At 40.4% G+C, this 14,244-nt stretch overlaps 1 protein-coding gene across 1 annotated transcript; it reads right to left on the reverse strand.

Annotated features, from left to right (window-relative positions):
- Window positions 1-42: 42 nt before the first annotated feature.
- Window positions 43-11,347, reverse strand: casd1 (CAS1 domain containing 1). The gene is made up of 18 exons (XM_022747015.1): window positions 11,204-11,347; window positions 9,918-10,014; window positions 9,538-9,658; window positions 8,525-8,569; window positions 8,370-8,432; window positions 8,173-8,217; window positions 7,943-8,066; window positions 5,799-6,013; window positions 5,240-5,659; window positions 4,704-4,793; window positions 4,479-4,598; window positions 3,435-3,591; window positions 3,160-3,239; window positions 2,680-2,781; window positions 2,380-2,520; window positions 1,867-1,944; window positions 1,320-1,412; window positions 43-1,025 (listed from the first exon to the last, which is right to left on the reverse strand). The coding sequence occupies exons 1-18, from the start codon at window positions 11,334-11,336 to the stop codon at window positions 756-758; spliced, it is 2,394 nt and encodes a 797-aa protein (XP_022602736.1). The 5' UTR covers window positions 11,337-11,347; the 3' UTR covers window positions 43-755.
- Between the last annotated feature and the right edge of the window lie 2,897 nt (window positions 11,348-14,244).

A 14,244-nucleotide genomic window follows, 5' to 3' on the forward strand; every position in this document is an offset into this window, starting at 1 on the left:
CACTCCAATTTTTCTTTTTTTTACTTTAGTCTTGAGTTTTTTGATCACCCAAACTAGTTGCTGGTCCATATTTTGCATATTTAGATATCTAACACTGTTCTAAAGTCACCAGAAATACTGTACAAAGTAATGCTGATAATAAACTGCAGCACAATTGAACATGTTATCGTAAAAGAGTAGATATCTGAATATGTAGGTTATGGATCCACCTGAGTGAAAATACCTTCAGCTGCTACTGCCATGTGGACGGAGTGTGTGCCCAGTGGTCTCTTCCAAATTGAAGTAATGACAGGAAGTACTGTATGTGACAAAATAAACTTCCTATTTGTGTGTTTGGCTAAATAGAAGCAACGCTGCAAAAATTCACACAGCAAGCACGAGGCGTTGAAATGAGAGGACCTCTTTTTGTTTTAAATTAAACTCCACATCTCCAAGTTTCTCCTATGTTGAATCCAGATAATGTAAACATTTCGAGCGTTATTGTTCTTTTTTCTCTTACCATTTGCACTTAAAAGGAGCAATGTCCTCTTTTCTGGGCATTTTTCTTTTCTTCAGTGTGCGACTTTCACAGCAGTCAAAAAGTACAGACTCTGCTCAAACATGGCCAGCGGTGATCTCCCGTGGGTTCCTTATTGTCGCCTGTGGCCGCCAGTAGCCTCAAACCCCGGGCCTGCTCCTGGCTTGGATCTGTACCTTACTTCAATCTCAGCAGGGGCTTAGCGAGTCTTTTGTGCCCCCCAATAAAGAGGTGTCCATCAGGCACCGGGTGTGGGCTGGCTGCCTCTGGCTAGCAGCAGTACAATCAGACTGAAGAGCCCCACAGCCCCCAGTCTCTTGAGCAGGGCCACGCTGTCTTTGGGGATAACCACCTGGGCCAAGTCATTGGTGATGAGGGAAATCTCATGAGCCACACAAACAAAGATGAAGGTGCTGAGCATGATGTTTAGTGAAGGGTTTCCTGGAATCAGGACCAAAATTCCCTTGGTGTCTGCTGCCAGCCAAATGTGATACTGGCATATGAACAGCTGGGGGAGACAAACAAAGCGTGTTGAATAGTAGGTAATGTAATTCCATTTTAACACGGTTGCCTCCAGAGAGCAGCAGGACATCACATACAGAGCTGGTAAGGATTGTCAGTGGCTTTCTGATCATTATTTGTACTTATATTTTTATTCCCGGTATTTATTAGACTGTTTCCTCATCCTTCTTTAATGTTTTATGGTAGCCTTTGCAAAGCACGTTTAATACATTTTTATAAAGAGCCACATAAATGCATTTTTTATTATCTTATTGTAACTCTACTGGCATGTCCTTCTCACCTCCAAGGAGATCTTTCCAAACCATGCAAAGAAAGAGCTATATATAGAGCGGGCGTAGCCAGGAATGTTCCTGATGAGAATAAAGGCCAAAATCTGTGGAGAAAAAAAGAGAACAAAGCCATTTCTAAGAGTCAAAGCATGAAGACACACTGGGTGTAGTATGATAGGGTCTGCAATCTCAACCGGTTTAGAGGAAGAAAGCCCAACTATATTGTCAGTGACCTTATCTACTGCATTACTTCAAACCATTTCCCAGTGAAGATTGACTCTAGATAATGCCTGTACTATCTTTAGGCCATACAAGGGAACTCCCTTGTTTTTATACACATATTATCCTGTCATGCAATTAGGGTAATGACATCTCAAGGCAAATCCGAAGGGATTACAACTGTAAAACAATACTGATACTCAATCAAAAGCAAAAGTATTAGGATCAACATTAAGGATTAAGATTGCTGTTAAACGCCACATGGCTTAATAACATCAAACACAGACAGGGAACAAAAGGAAAAGAGGAAAAAAGAGATAAGAGAGATAATTACTGTACCTGGACCACAGAGATGTAAGGATGCATCTCGTTGCACTCTGTTTTGGTTTTGCAGCTGCTGGCCCATATTGAGTAAGTCTAGAATGATGGGGAAAAAGAGAAGTTGGGTAACAGTGTTAAATCTTCAGCTGCAGCAAAACTGAATGGGTTGATTTAGTTTGAATAGCCCATGTTCCTATAATTTCCACCTGCTTACGTGGAGTCAACAAAGAACAGAGAGCTGCCTCAGTGCTACACATGAGCTGCCTGATGGTCGTTATCCATGTGAGATGAATAGATTGTCACTAGACTGAGTTCTTGTTACGTTCTGCGCACCTTTCACAAAAGGTGCGCAAAGTCTTAAGTAAGGACATAATTAAGAGCATAAAGAGCAGACAGTTGTGGTTGTCAAGGCAGCTACTGGGTGTGGCATTTATCCAAATACACACCCATCACTGTGTAAACATTCTCTCCCAAGATGCTGTTGTAAGCAAGCATTTTGTTAATCAATTGCAATCAGATGAAGAGTCTTACTATGAAGGAGACAACAGAGAGGAAGAGGAGCAGGTTGGAAATCTTGACAGAGAAGAGAGCTTCTCCTTTGCCCTCTGACAGCACCTGGCGCTTCTGCAGCACCAGATAGATGAAAGCAAATAACATGCCGTGTATCACCGCCTGCAAAAGAAAATTAACGATTTTATCCAAAGTTTAGAAAATTTGGTCTTACTTGAAAAAGCTTCTGATATACTCTGCCACGCATTACATTTCACAAAACATGTTCATACAGCAGCTACTAAACTTGGGTGCATGTGGAACGAAACACATTTGACTTACAAATCGGTCCAGCTTCCATCTGAACCACCACTCGTGGATGCTTCCGTTCAGCTCAAAGAGCTTGGAGATGGGCCACATGGAGAAGATGCTCTCAAAGAAACCCTGGAGTCACAAGGCCAAAACATGAATATTACATGGGGTCTCAAACAAAGACCAAACCATGAATTTGAGAAAGGGACCGACAATTTGTGTCTACACTACACTGACAACCCATTCAGAATTTGAATGCACACTCATCCATTTTGCCTTATTTAGGCTAAAAACAAATGTAATCAAATACAGTATTCTTGTATTTGAAAGTATTTCCTGTCTTTCAAATTGTGCTGAAAGAAATGATATTGACGTGTCACCATTTACACTTCACACATGAAATTGTTCATATGAAATCAATCTAAAACCTGTAATATAATTTCATTTTGTTTTACAAACTCAGACTAGAGTGAGGTTACAGTCACTACTGATAAGATTAAATTCACCCACCTGTGAAAAGGCAAAGAAGCATATGAACAGAAGGAGACCAAGTAGTTTTGCCAGGACCCCGAGGTGCCATATACCGCTACCTGTTCAGAGAACAAGACAACCATTAGTGACATTGTTTTCTAAAAGAAACCCTGCTGCTGACATTTATGACAAGTACCACTTTTATTGTGTAGAATTAATGCATGTATTGATTCACATAGTAAATGACTATGAAGCAAATGAGCTAAACAAATTCGGTAACAGTTTTAAACTTTCATCAGTTGTCTGACACCTACTGTTGGCTTTCTTCTGCAGGATCTGAGGCCACATGGCCAGTGTAGCGTAGATGACGACAAACCAGAAGGTGACCAGTGGGACAAAATAATAGAATTGATAGGGTCTGTCCATCACCACACACAGCACCAAGACCAGGAAGTTTAGACGGAAAAGCACCTGGGGTGGAAAAAACATGAAAACACAAACTTAAATAAATCAAAAGCATCACACTGAAAGTGTAAGTAAGTGTGTAGGTAAGTCCAAATCTAATACCTGTATTTTTCTTATCATCAATAATATGATACAGTGGAAACCATTTTATAGTGATCACATCTGTCCTTTTTCTTTCCTTCTCATGTAGATTACCATCCAATTGACATTTGTTTATTAATGACATGAATATTAAGTAATGAAACAGACAGCTTCACTACTGAATGATTTAAAGACAAAATAACAAACAGTGCCATGGCCCTCTCCTGCTCAAAGCCTTGTCTGAATGGTCATGCCGAAAGCATTACAATCCGTTCACATAACATACCTGCTGCTGTGAGACAGCAGGACGATAATTACACACAGTAAAAGTCCTGAAACGCGAGCAGAGAAGGAACAGGGGGCAAAATAACTCAGTGAGCCATGGCAGTGAAAATATCACGTTGTGCCAATGCGCAAAGCAAGTGCATGTAGACACACAGTGAACTTATGTTGGGAGAGCAGGCAGGGACAGTCATTACACACTGTGGCTCCAAAAACCTCATACAAATAGATTAGAAGAGAGCCTACGCATATGGCAGCTTGCAGTAGTAGGCTACTATTTTTTCCTCATATGTTGTCTTGTATGAAAAGACCCAAAATGAACACCGTAAGCGGACTACTTGATTATTATAAGCAAATTATTTAAACAGCATTTGTAAAGGAATGATTTTGTCCTAAGCTTTTTCATCCATATAAGTGGTTTTTCACTGTAACCGTGATCACTGTAAGCAATTTCCACTGTATTTCATGTCAAAGCACTACCATGAGTCACTGCAAGAAGCTGGTTAAAGTATAACTGTCTGTGCCCTCACCTGGCACACTCTATACAGTCCAAAGTCTCCTTTGAGCCAGAAAAAGGAAAAGTGTCCATAGCCAGTCTGAAAAAGGTACGCTGCCACCAGCACCCGCACGTGCATGTACACTGGAATGAACTTAAAAAGAAAAAAAAATCAATTTATGCCATCAAATATTGATATACACCTCCTCCAAGCAGGTTATTCCCAAATGTATGTGGAGAAAACATATTTAGAACTCACAGCGCTAGCACCAGATATGTGATAGATGAGGATGACAAGCTGCATCCAGCCTTTCCACTCATCTGTCTGCTCTCGGTTGAGTAATTTGGTCTGTGCAGAAGAAAATTGAAATTGTAAACCAGATATAAATTCGCAAACTTTAATCAAACTTAATGCATCACTACAGACAGCCAGATTAATCTGCTTGTCAGGGAATTTCACTGTTTCCTACTTATTTAAAAACTTTTTTTTAAACTTTTACTTTTCCCTATGAACTCAGAGTTCAACAAAACTTTTACATACAGTTAAAAGTTTTGTTGAACTTGAGCTCATATGACTGTATAATAATGTCAGTCAGTCATCCAGCAATCAAGTTAAAGCTCACCATATGTTCAAACTATATTCACACAAGGATGTGCATGAGGCAGACAAAAATGTATACTTTCAGAAAAATGTATCTTTTCAACACCAAGAGAGAATGTACTGGACTTAATTCTATGTTGAAATAAGACATCAAACAAAATATATACTGCACTGAACAGCAGGTCCTGTCTTACCTCCTTGCTGTTCTCACTGTAAAACACTCCCAAGACAAATATATAGATGAGAGGGATGAAGAATGTGGAGTGTGTGTAGAACTTCTGCTCTTTCATGAAGACATCTGCTCTATCACAAAGGTAAAAATAGCCCATGATGATGCCCATCCTGCAGAGCGCCTGGAAGGGCGCCTTCGGGCCCAAGGGGACAGCTGCAGTCGCTGGCTTCTTCTCCTCTAGGCTCTCCACATCAGGGGGCACAGGTCGGCGGTGGCGGTTGTTGCCAAGGACGTGGAGGATCAGGAAGACCAGGGCTGAGCCCAGGAAGAAACACGCTGACAATTTCTGGAGGAAGTTTGGGGGTGGTAACGTTTGGCAGCAGGATCCATCTATGGGCCTCAGTAGCTTGTTGCACACAGAGTTCATGAGGACCATGGCCCCCTGACAGGACAATTACACAGGATGGTGAGGAGGAGATGAGTAATATTCCAAGTTAAAAATACAACAGCTGTGCTGCCATATTGAATAGAACAATATATTTGCCAATAAATAACATCAAATTAACAGAAATCCTGCCTACCACGTTCCTGGTGCTCTCAGGCAGGTGCAAGCCATCGTCTGACAGGGTGATCGTTTCCAGTGCCGCCTGACGCGACGCGGCCAACAGCTTGACCCTGGACCTGCCGTTACGCTTGCTGCTGTTGAGCACATCTGCTGCTGCTTCATTGTACAGCTCCAGCTGCTGGTTGGTGATCATTTTCCTGTTCTCACTCAACACCTCCTCATTTACTGGGTCTGTTGAGTGGAGGTGTGATGGTGTTGCATGCAGTGTGAGAAAAAGGTTTAGTTGAGAAGGTGCATATATGAGAATATACAGTGGCAAGAAAAAGTAAGTGAACCATTTGGATTTACCTCCATTTATGTATAATTTCATTCTGAAATATGGTCAGATCTTCATCCAAGTTACAATTATGAACAAACAAAATCTATTTTAACTAATAACACACAAATCATTGTTTTGCTCTTGTGCATATTGAAAATATCATTCAAACTATCACAGTGTAGGCTGGAAAAAGTATGTGAACCCTTCGGCTAATGATATCAACAAAAGCTAACCGGAGTCAGGAGTTATCAAACCTAGAGTCCAATCAATGAAACAAGACGAGAGGTGTGGGTTACAGACTCTTTAGCTTACAAAAAACACTAACATATTTTGAGTTTGTTCTTCACAAGAAGCATCTGCTGACGTGAACCATGCCTCACAAAAAAAGAGAGATCTCAGAAGAACTATGATCAAGAATTGTTGATTTGCATTAAGCTGAAAGGATCAGAAAGTCATCTTAAAGAGCCTAGATCTTCATCAGTCCACAGTCACACTCTGTATACTCTCTACAAATGAAGATGATTTAGTTCTGTGGCTACTCTAGAAGTGGACGTCCAGGTAAGATGACAAAAGCTCACCACAGATGATCAATAATGTTAACAAGGAAGCTCAGAGTAACAGCTAGAGGCTTAAAGGAATCTATATCTAACATCTCTGTTTATGAGTCCACCACACACAAATCATGGTGCATGGTTGTATGGATCATGGTGTCCTGCCACAGAGACAACGGAAGAAGGTGTTGTTCTCCAAAAAAACATTGTTGCACCCCTGAAGTTTATAAAGAGCACCTGGAGCACTCTGGATCTGGACAGCTCGACATCATCAAGGGGAAAATTAATTCCCAGGTTTATCCAGGTATCTTCCTGGATAATGTCAGGGTGGCTGTCAACCTGCTTAAGCTCAGGAGAAGCTGGGTGATGCAGAAGAATAATGACCCTAAACATTAGAGTAAATTTAGTTCATAATAAATTCAGACAAAGAAAATCCACCTTCTGGAGTGGTCCAGTTATAGCCCAGACCTTCATCCAATAGAGATAATGTGGAATGACATGAAGAAAAACATGCAAACCAGATATCCAGACAATATGTCTGAGCTGAAGCAGCTTTATAAAGAAGAAGGGTCCAAACTTCCTCCTGAACATTGAGCAGCTCTGATCAGCAGCTGCTGGAAGCTCTTGTTTGAGGGTATTGGTGCCAAATAAAGTTCAACCAGTTATTAAATCCAAGAGTTCACTGACTTTTTCCACCACCACGGTGAATGTTTAATTGTTGTATTCAATACAGACAAAAAAGATTATAACTGAAGATCAGATCACATTTTATGACAAATCAGTACAGAAAACCAGGTAATTCCAAGGGTTCACATACTTTTTCTTGCCACTGTATGATATTCACAATATTCTGCGATCACACACGTGAAATTAGTCTAACATACCAGATGGGGGTTGGGATTTAGTGATGACGCTTTAGCACCTAAAATACCCCGAAGAACCCAACCATCTCCAGTTTGTTGAAGAAAATGCATTCAATGTCAGTAATTAATAAATTAATATATGGATAATAAGATATACTGTAGATATTCACAAACAACCAAAACAACAAACCAATTTGTGGTGGGTGATGATATGAAGTGACTTAGCATATGTGAACACTTCACAATCAAAGCTTTAAACCATCAAGTCATTCTAATGGTAATTCCATTTGACATGAAGGCAGTAATCACATGAGAGATTAATCACTGTAATGGAGGCAAAAGGCAGTAATCTGCTTTACCACCACGACTGAGATGACCAATGATAAACAGCTCCCATCTTGGGTCTTTTACTACAAGCTGAGCTTACCTTGCAGTACCCAGTAGACCTCTCCATGGTCAGCCAGCCTCTCTAGATGCACAGCAATGGCTGTCAGGTTGACTTTGTACTGCTGCAGGGTCTCGCTGCTGCCACTGTGCAACTTGATGGACCACTGTAGATAAATAGATGGAATTAAGATTGATATACCTGAGCCAACACCTTGGTCTTGTCTTTCACAAAATGTGCAGCAATGCTAAGCCCTTGTTTATACTGCTTACTGTGGCAGCTCCAAGGATGACAACATCTGGCTTAGCTGAAGCTTCCTGCAACACACAAGAGAAGCTGCAGTCAGAACTGCAAATCCCTGTCCAAACAATTATGAATTTTTGTCTATTTTTGAACATGTGTCTATGAAACTTCTTTGATTAACAATGTTCCCCACTTGTTCATAACAGAACTTAACATCTAAACTCACATGTGTCCATGATATCAAGCGCTCCTTCATCGAATTATTTGCCTCTGGATACCAAAGGAAGTCCTAAACATAAAGAGGACGGAGATGTTTTAACTTTTATCAGTGTTTTGACAGACTGAGAACAGGAGATAAAAACACATCCAGAAATAGCTCACCACATTCACAGCAGAACTCTCTTCTTCAAAGGAAATGTCCTCATGCTTCAGACATTACATGGGGACAGACAGAGAGAAAGTCTGTTAGGCAGATAGTGTTCCTGTTTTTTCCCAGCTTGAGATCAGACCAAAATAGTTCAGACTGCTGCATAATTGCCATGCATTCCAGTGCTTCAGTTTTTTTGGTTTCACTTTTTCTGAGCAAACCACTTACTATTAAATTTTTGTTGCAGCACATTGTCTCAATGCCACCTATTTCAGGAAGTCTTAAGGCCTCAATATATTTACACACTTTAATAAAATCAAATCTGTAATGACATACAGTAGGAAAAAATGATCAGTGGGGCTATTTATCACATTAAGGCCATAGGTTGAGGTTTGGTGTCAGGCTTAAGAATAGCAAGTAAATTGATCACAAATGGTAGAATATTTTCAGATTCAGTGTAAATAGCAGTGAATGATTAGCCAGGCCTACATTTAATAGGGTGTCATTCTGGTAAATAATCAGAGCATTGCAAAGCCAAGAATAAACATGATTGTTTTCCCAGTCAGAAAATGTTTGAGGCAAAATCCTCAATCAGTGGGGAAGTGTACAAGGAAAAATGTTTCTTACAGAAGACACAAGGAGCCCTCCTTCCAAAGTGGTTGTGACTAAAACAGACATCTCTACCTATCTGTCTGCTCTTCTAGACATATTTTTAGTTGGTTTTGCCAGAATACAGTTGTACAGTTGCAGGCTATATGGTACAGGACATAGTAAGTTAAAAAGTTATTTTATCATTCTAGGTCAACTTGTTTTGATCAGATCAGAGAGCTCAGTACACATGAGCAGAGAGTAAATGGAGGAATAACTGACAGTGTCTGACCTTTGTCATTTTTTTTTATATCAAGTTGTGCTTCAGATATGTAGATCTGTAGATTTGTATGCTGTTTACCCTCATCACTTTTTTGTCCCACCACTCTGCTGAAAAAATGACCTGACAAAAGCACATGGCGCCGTTTCTCATAATTACCTTGTTTCCTTCTTCTCTTCGCTCAGGGTCAATAATTTTGATGAAGGAGTAAAATAGCTGCCTGATTCGTGAATCACCAACAAAGGCCACCCGCTTTTCAGCAAGGCATGTTTTGGCTTCACTGTAAGACAAAAATGATAGTGAGGAATCTGAAAATTGTACATCTTAACAACTGCAGATGGCAATCATTCATGTGCTTGGTGGTTCATTGTCTGTCTGACCATGTAATCTTTTCAATTGGTTATTTGGCTCATGAATCACCCATCCACCCTTACAGACAGATACACACACACAGATGCACACATCTCATCCATCACTGCTACACACTTAGATCTTTATCTGAAACATAAGAGCAACCTTGCACAGTTAGTGTGACTCACATGCTTTTGTATTTGTGCATCATACAGCCATAAGGCTGCCATACATTCTCCCCCAAGTAACGTCCTCTGGACAGCAGCCATTCACATGAGTCTCCACCTGGAGGCAAGACACAGAGAATCTACCAGTAAGACCAAACAAAAGCACTAATCTCGCTTTCATCCACAGTTTCTCTGTAACTATGACTGCAACTTGCTGTCTCAATAGTACCATGGCTTTTCATTCAGTGCTGTCAAAAGACTAGGACACAATACAGGGCTCTGCTGGGGGCCATAATATAAAATGAAGTCATCAGTTATTTAGCTCAACCATAAATCTCTCCAGCTATTCATTTGTGTGCAAAATGAATAGAGCCATCTCCAACTGAATCACTCCATAGAAACAGGCGAACATGAAGGATCGGCAGGCTGGCGAGAGACGTGGGCATTTCAGTGTCATCGCCAGCCAAAGCAGCTGCTCTCAGCGTGTACACAGAGGTCTCTGGTTCCTATCCATTTTCATGAACAAAGTCCACTCTATGCGACCCAACTGCGAGGTGGATGTATGCCATGCTAATATTTCTTTATAGTACAGCTCTTGGCTCTGTGCCATCACTGTCATTCTCAGTCTTTCGGGTGCGGGATATGCACAAATTAGATCCAGCCCTTTACACCTGAAATTAAGTCTCCAGTCCAGTAGGCGTTTCTGTCTCTTATATTTGCCCGACAAACCAATACAAACTAGCGAAAGACCTGCGGCAGAAAGCAGGCTGCTATAATACTGTTCAAAGCCACTAAAGCTACAGTTTTTTACCGTTAGTTAACGGTACAACATCACATTTCTGACAAGCTTAATTGATACTTTAGCTTTTGTTTGGAAAGTAACTGACTGGCTGGTACTGTCGATGTAAATGGCTTTGCCCTCCGAATAATAAAAACCTTGTTATGACAATTGTTCGCTACATCACTCTACACACGGCTTCCCCAGCAATAATCAAGCGTGTGCTGACAGGAGCATGTAAACACAGCTAAATGCAGTGTTAGCTTGACTCAGCTAGCCAGTGGGACAAAGCCGATTTAAGTTCATGCTGCTGCTGTTAGTGAATTTAGTCAATGCAAGGACCTATCTGCTTTATATAAAGTTTACAGCCTGTATGTGTCACGTTTAAAAAGCAAAACTGGATAACGGCACTGAACCGACCCGCAGAGAGAAGTACAGAGCCGCTAGCTGGCTAACGTTAGCAATAGCTTGTGTCAAGTGTCTCACTGGCTGCATCAATAGTAAGTTTAATAAACGGAAGACCACTTACCTCCATAATATCGCGAAGCTGTGTGAAACACAAGGAGTAAAATAACGACTACTAGCGATATTAATTTGGCATTTTTAATGGTGAAATGTTGATTTATTTCGCGTTTGCCCAGGCTATAGGCCAGGACCGCCATCTTTGCTCCTCCATGACAACAAGCAGCTGTGCAGTCTAGCGGCGGTGGCGCTCCTCCCGGTGCACCACCTGCCCCGTCTGCCTCAAGCGACACCGCCTCCTTCTCCATCACTGCTGCTCTAAGCAGCTGTAGATCAAAATTAGATACAGGAAGGGCTTACGTTTAATTTAATCCACCAGATCGTTCAGGCAGACCACAGTCTATTTGTGATAGTCTTTTAGAGGACAAAGTGCAGTACCTTCAACAAATATTTGACAACAAAATTTCGTATTCTCTGCCTCCACTCACTGACGGGACTAAGAGTAATTGGGTACTGTTTATATAGTCATAAGTACATTATGTTCTATATGGGTGTAAACTGTCACAAAAGGGGGACAAAGAAGGAATTTTTGTAGGTTTACCAATTTTCTAAGAAGGTGACTGTTATTAGGAGAGGCTTGCTATTCATTCTCAACATAACCAAGGCCTGCTAAGTGATTGAGTTGGGAGGGAATTATTGGGAAGGGGAGGGGGCTGAACATAACTGTTTTTATAGTTGCTGAGCCCAGCAGTGGGCTACATCAGCCAAGGACCCCCCTGCCTCCTCAGCTCACTCCTCAGGTCCAAATCTTATGGTAAAGTCTGTATTTTTCATTAGAATATTTTATGACAACTATAATAACTTTATAATACCTGTTATGTAGCCTATTATCCTGGTTTGAACCATATTCAGGATATGATAAAGAACAGAACATGATAATACATATCTCTGTATGATTCTAACATGATCAGGTTACTGGTCATCTGTGGCTTTGCTGCCCCTCTGTCATTTGCCTACTGATTTGCCAACTTTCAGTGCACAATTAAGGCCAACACAAAATTGAGAGGATGTTGGTGTGAATCAACAAGCAAAAAGGTTAGTTAATTTCAGTGCAGCCTAATTGTTTATCATTACAAGCTTTCTTTTGTTAAACCCACCAAATCACTGATTTACGATTATGATTAATCCTGGTATGGATCCTATACCATACTACTACTATATCCTAAAGTTTGAAACCCTAAAATGTGTGAAACCTTACTCTATTTGTCAAAGGACAAAACATTGCAATTTATGTCTTTCTTTATGTTTTTCTTACATCTAGACCCCATCAGACAAGGTCAAAAACCACTTTACAGACTTTATGGACAAGATTAATGGAGAGTGTGTGAAGATTGTTCTGCAGAAGTATTGAAGTGGGGTCAGTATAGAGTAGATGCAGTTCATACTGCCTACCAACAGAGGTAGATAAAGGTCACATAACCTACTGTGTTTGCTGTGACTTCTATAATGCTTATTCTAATTATTTGATTATTTATAATGTGTGTGTGGGTGTGCTGTGCTGGGTGTTATGTTTGGGCCTTAAAACAATCAAATGCACAATTATGGAGGTCTCAGCAGTGTATACTGTATCACCAGACCTAGTTCTGAAAATGGTCAGTCATTATTTAACACTGCAGTTTGTATCAGTAATGCTTGGGCAGCATGACAACAATTCAAAGTATTTCCTGGAACCTGCCAAGTGAAACATGGCATAATGTAGCAAACAGCCAAAGTCTTCTGTCACATCACTTACATACTTTGACTTGTATTGCTTCACCTGTGTGTACACATGCAAATGTTCTTTCTTAATGTAGAGATGTAAACAAGTAACATGCAAACATGATGATTTTAATGTTGCAGTTTGTCAAGGTAGAGCTAATTATAACTACTCTATCCTTACTTTTGGGCAAGGATGAATTACCAACCGGGCAAAGAGAACATCTGCCCCAGGGACCTAGAACCCCAACCCATGGGGCTAGGTAGTACTCCATCAAAGGAGTACTGGTTGGTCTCTGAGTCTTGTGCATAGAATGAAGGAGGGGGCAAAGGGGTTAATCTGCAATAATGCATAATAAACTTTTAGACAATCATGTAAAATCTTGTAATTAGCAACTAAAGCTACTAGACAAATGTAGTGGTAAAGTAAAAAAAAGTTAAAAGTACAATATTGCCCTCTGAAATGTTGAAGTATTAAGTAGCATGAAGTGTAAAGTAAAAGTATCTCAAACGTGTCCTTAAGTACAATACTTGAGTAAATGTACCTTGTTAATTTCCACCATTGCTGCTGAACCATTAAAGGTCCAATCTCTGGTTAGTTTTATACATGAAAGACACTGCAAACCCCTAGATCCTAAACACACATCTTGGGTCCAAGGCACCCAAGTCTTTGCTGCTCAGTGGTCAAAGAGAATATGTTTATTTAACATCCCCTGAAGCTAAATGTATTGTGCATAAAGCAGGGATGCTAATAGAAAAATGCCACACTGCCCTCTAGTGGTTATTGAAAGTGCTGCAGGTGACCTTTTATGTGTGAATACCTTCAATTCACCTCGAACAGAGCTGCCTCTACATGCGGAGATATTATTAAATTAGTTTTCACAAATTCTGCGTGTCCCAGTTCCCTCAACACACTGAACTCAACAAAACAAGTAATTTCTGTAGAAATGCCATGTCCCCATATTGAATCTAACTAAGATCCATGTGCATGCATCACTGCAATTCAAGCCTTGATCCAAATCACAGAAATTTATTTGGATGCAATAGCTGTATTATGCAAGAAAAGGCAACATAAGAGGATGCATATTTACAAGAAACAATGCACGTTAGTAATCACACATTGGCATGGACAGTGTAAACAGAAATTTGTAAAACTGTACATTAAAATTGGATGTACCGTTGAAAAGCAAGATAAAGGGGGGAAGGTAAATCAGGATATGGCTGTGCTTCCACAATAGGAAGATGTTTAAGTCAGTGATGATATGTAAATCATCAGCCAAACTAGAACCAAAATACAGTGACACACCTTCAATAGTGTCATTAAAACATGAAAGCACTTAAGTCACTGAGTAG

This window comes from Seriola dumerili, unplaced genomic scaffold (genome assembly GCF_002260705.1).
Source record: "Seriola dumerili isolate Sdu_G_001 unplaced genomic scaffold, Sdu_1.0 BDQW01000110.1, whole genome shotgun sequence".
Lineage (NCBI taxonomy): Eukaryota > Metazoa > Chordata > Actinopteri > Carangiformes > Carangidae > Seriola > Seriola dumerili.

What these genes read in the sequence shown, in the direction of transcription:
- casd1 (XM_022747015.1), bottom strand. Translation starts at nt 11,336, where the DNA reads ATGGCGGTCCTGGCCTATAGCCTGGGCAAACGCGAAATAAATCAACAT. An exon ending in AGCTTCGCGATATTATGGAG is followed by an intron (nt 10,015 to 11,203) that starts GTAAGTGGTCTT and finishes TCTTGCCTCCAG; the next exon opens with GTGGAGACTCATGTGAATGG. An exon ending in GACTGTATAGAGTGTGCCAG is followed by an intron (nt 3,592 to 4,478) that starts GTGAGGGCACAG and finishes TTTCCACCCCAG; the next exon opens with GTGCTTTTCCGTCTAAACTT.